Source organism: Lytechinus pictus, chromosome 6, assembly GCF_037042905.1.
Source record: "Lytechinus pictus isolate F3 Inbred chromosome 6, Lp3.0, whole genome shotgun sequence".
Taxonomy (NCBI): Eukaryota; Metazoa; Echinodermata; class Echinoidea; order Temnopleuroida; family Toxopneustidae; genus Lytechinus; species Lytechinus pictus.
This window is the reverse complement of record NC_087250.1, coordinates 1,654,744-1,658,348: the sequence shown is the minus strand read 5'-3', so window position 1 is coordinate 1,658,348 and position 3,605 is coordinate 1,654,744. Positions and strand designations below refer to the sequence as shown.

At 36.2% G+C, this 3,605-nt stretch overlaps 1 protein-coding gene across 1 annotated transcript; it reads left to right on the top strand.

Annotated features, from left to right (window-relative positions):
• The first annotated feature begins 1,861 nt into the window (after positions 1-1,861).
• On the top strand, positions 1,862-3,247 carry LOC135154383 (V(D)J recombination-activating protein 1-like). The gene has a single exon (XM_064100524.1). It carries the CDS (start codon positions 2,102-2,104, stop codon positions 3,017-3,019), a length of 918 nt encoding a protein of 305 aa, XP_063956594.1. The 5' UTR covers positions 1,862-2,101; the 3' UTR covers positions 3,020-3,247.
• Positions 3,248-3,605: the final 358 nt, after the last annotated feature.

Here is a 3,605-nt window from a genome sequence, read left to right as displayed (position 1 = left end):
TTTGTTGAGCTCTAAGCATGTCTTTCAGTTTCTTATAATCGTCTTCACTATACTGACGTCTGGCCTTCATCTGTGAAAAAAAAAACATAAACAAGTTTACGATTACAATCATCACCAACTTTTCTAAGTTATTCAGAATGAAAATTAAAATATACTATATACAATTCAAATTTTATACTTTTACAAATTTATGAACATTGTCAAAAATTCCATTTATGTTTATATCAATTACGGTGTTAACGGCTATTTTCACGTAGATTCAGAAACTTTATGTGTGACTAGCGCATTACTTGTTTTTTTTTTATTTCCTCAAATAGGTAAACAGAAACCTCTCGCAGTCCGAGGTCGAAAGACGTAAACATTTCTAAACCAGCATTTTTATCTGTTTCGATGAATTATCCGTTGATCAGGGTTGTCACCTTGGTATGAGGGAGGGGGGAAATACGACCTAATTTGAGAAAGAGGTTATCAATCTTACCTTTTTGACTGCACCAAACTGACGATATATAAGATCCAACGCAGAGGGCGCTGTTTCTCTGACATTTTGCTCCTCTTTAGCTATCTCATAGAACGTCTTGGGTTTTGTTGAACTTTTTTGTTTGATAGAAGGAAGCTTAGTGAGTTCCGAGGATCTGCAAGAAATACGAAGCATTAAAATCAGTACCAGACTCGGCATGTATAATATGAAAGTAATTGAATTATTTTCTTTATGCAAACCGACTTAACCGACTCGTCAAAAATAACAATGAAATAGTAAGAGCACTATTGTCATTGAAAAATGTATCAAGGAAAGGTAGATCCACCAAAATACGCAATTGGAGATGCCGCAAGAGAGGACAAAAATACATTACAATAAATTAAGAATATGAGATAACGGCAAAGAAGAAACAACACTAAACGAGGTTATGAAGTGTGAAACCTGACAATTCAAGAGGCGAAAGACAAGAAGGTCCATCTTTATACATCTTGACTGCTCCGGTAATCAGATCTTTATATCAGATAAAATAATATGTTAATCAGACAGCTGATTCACTTCCATGAAATGCTGGATATCGTTCCTGCCGCAAACATTTGTTTCATACTTAAAGATAAATGAATCTATGAACTGTATTTATACCTCAGCTCAGTATCACCTTCACTCTTTGATCGCTGTCTCCCTTGTCCTCTGATAGTCTTTGTTGTTGATTCATGATGTCGCTTCTGTCGTTCCTTTGGATTCTTCCGTTGACTTGAAGAGGATTGAATGCCTCTACGGCCTCTAGCTGGTGATACTGACGTGTCATCTCGACCGATACCTTCCCGTTGTTCATCTAAAAATCGTGGCAGCTTTGAATTAATAGGCCTTAGTCGAGATACTACACCTGCTGGGTGACTACTTTCATATCTCTTGGCATCCGCAATGACCTGAATAATACCAAAAAAATCATGTCAAAACTTATCATGTGTACTTTGAGCGAAGAAGAAATCAGGGATTCCTTTGGGATGGGGCTGTTGCAGCCACCTTACATTTTTAATTACTGAAAATGGCACGTATGTGAATGCAGGTGCAAGCTCCCTATGCATATGTATAGCGTCTTGACCGAGAGAGGGCTCACTCATCTTTAAAATTTAAATACCCCCGCGAAACTCGAACTTGTTGCTACCGGGTTGCTACTGACGCTTTGCGCGATATTGCTCTCACATCTAGCTCATTTGGGGAAACCCCAGAGAGGTGGCCAACCTCATCTTGTAATGAAAATCAAATATATGATACACATACATTCGTAGAAAACAATGGTAACATTCAAAACAAGAAATCAAAACACCGGCAATCAACTTTGAATTAGCCGGCGGCAAGCGGGGTGTGTCGGTCCCATATACTCGTAGGATATCACAGTCAATATTATCAGTATTTATGAGGTTTCTTTAAAAAAAAATATTACCAATCTACAATTTTTCATACCTTTGTTTTGGTTTTATATCAAAATTGACTGGTATTGTTTAAACTGTCTTTCATTTCTAGCTATCCTACAGTTTTTTGTGCACTCATCTTGTGTTGTTGATTTTGACCTTGTGTGGTGGTTTTATTTGTTCTTACTGTACTGTACACACATTTAAATGCATGGAACAGCATATTAAGTGTTTGTCATTGTTGTGTAGATTTTGTGGGAGGAGGGTTATAACTGAATTGGGAAAGAAGGGGCATTCGTATAGTGTATCAACCTACCATCAGATAATTCTAGAGAAATTTAATATTGACATTTCAGAGGACACTTTAGATATACACCCAAACAAATTTTGCAGCACATGCTATTGCCATCTCACAATCAAGAAACCATTACATTGGACACCAAAAAACTGGGACACACATAGGAGAACATCACACTGTCATACATGTACACATTTTAAAGAAACACAAACACCAGGCAGACCAAAGAAAAGAAAAGCTGGTGGCCGCCCCCCTGCAACAACAACACCCCAGTCTCACTTTTCTCAATTAGGAGTAGGCCTATCACTATCAGGAACAACAGACAATCAAAAATACAACATCAATCAAGACACATTTCACATTGATAATTCACTACAATTCCTTTTGTGTTGTGTTTGTAGGTCTGTTGTGTCATGTCCTGTCGAGTCACCTTGTAACCACCTGTTTTGTCTTGACTGTATATCGTCTCTCTTTGTCAAAGTGTCTGTTAGCTGTCCTCTTTGTAACATTCAATTTCATTATTCTCAAACACACACACCAGCCGCATACATCATCACATTACTACAAAATCTTCATGTTCAGTGTTCACATTGTAAAACATCCCTTCACTACACCCAAACATCAGGCCATTCGTGTCATACTCGTGTAAACTGTGACCATACATACGCAAAATGTACGCAAATGGACCTCAACACCCAACAACGCCGGCAGATAGCCTCTGAATACCTCAAATGTCAGATGGCCAAGTCACATGATGGTATGTCAGCCAGCATAGGTTTAGCAGGTCGTGGAAAGGTAAATGCAAAAGTCTTATCTCCTAGCTACCGGTAGTTTAAAGTAACAATCATCATCACATATTTCAAACTTGCAGAAGATTTTGTGGAAGACGAACAAGTTAGGGTCTCAAAATATATCATTCTCTTTATCATTGTCAGTCAAATTTATTTCAGAAGTTTCAACATTTAAAAAAGTTATTTCAATAGTCCCAGTAGATTTGAATTATGCAAGGTTGATCAGGTTGAATTCACATATAAAGGCAAATGATTGGGTATATATTACCCAAGTAATATTAGTAAATATGTATTTTATTATATACATATTATATATATAATTTCAGTTTCATACATTTAAGTTTTCATACTGTAAAGAAATTAGCCATTAATGTATTTTAGTTCACAGTATAAGAAACAAATAAAATAATCATAATGGTGCATATATCATGTAAGTATAACAACAAAACTTTGCCCCCCCCCCCCCCCCACCAAACAAAACTAAAAATAACAAAAGAAAACATGGATTTCTAGAAAGTCATAGATATCATTTAATTGCTATAGTTTAACTATTTTCTAGATACACAACCCTGTATGTTGAATCCTCATTAGATATACATGTATTCTAAAAGATTTTAATAATTTTA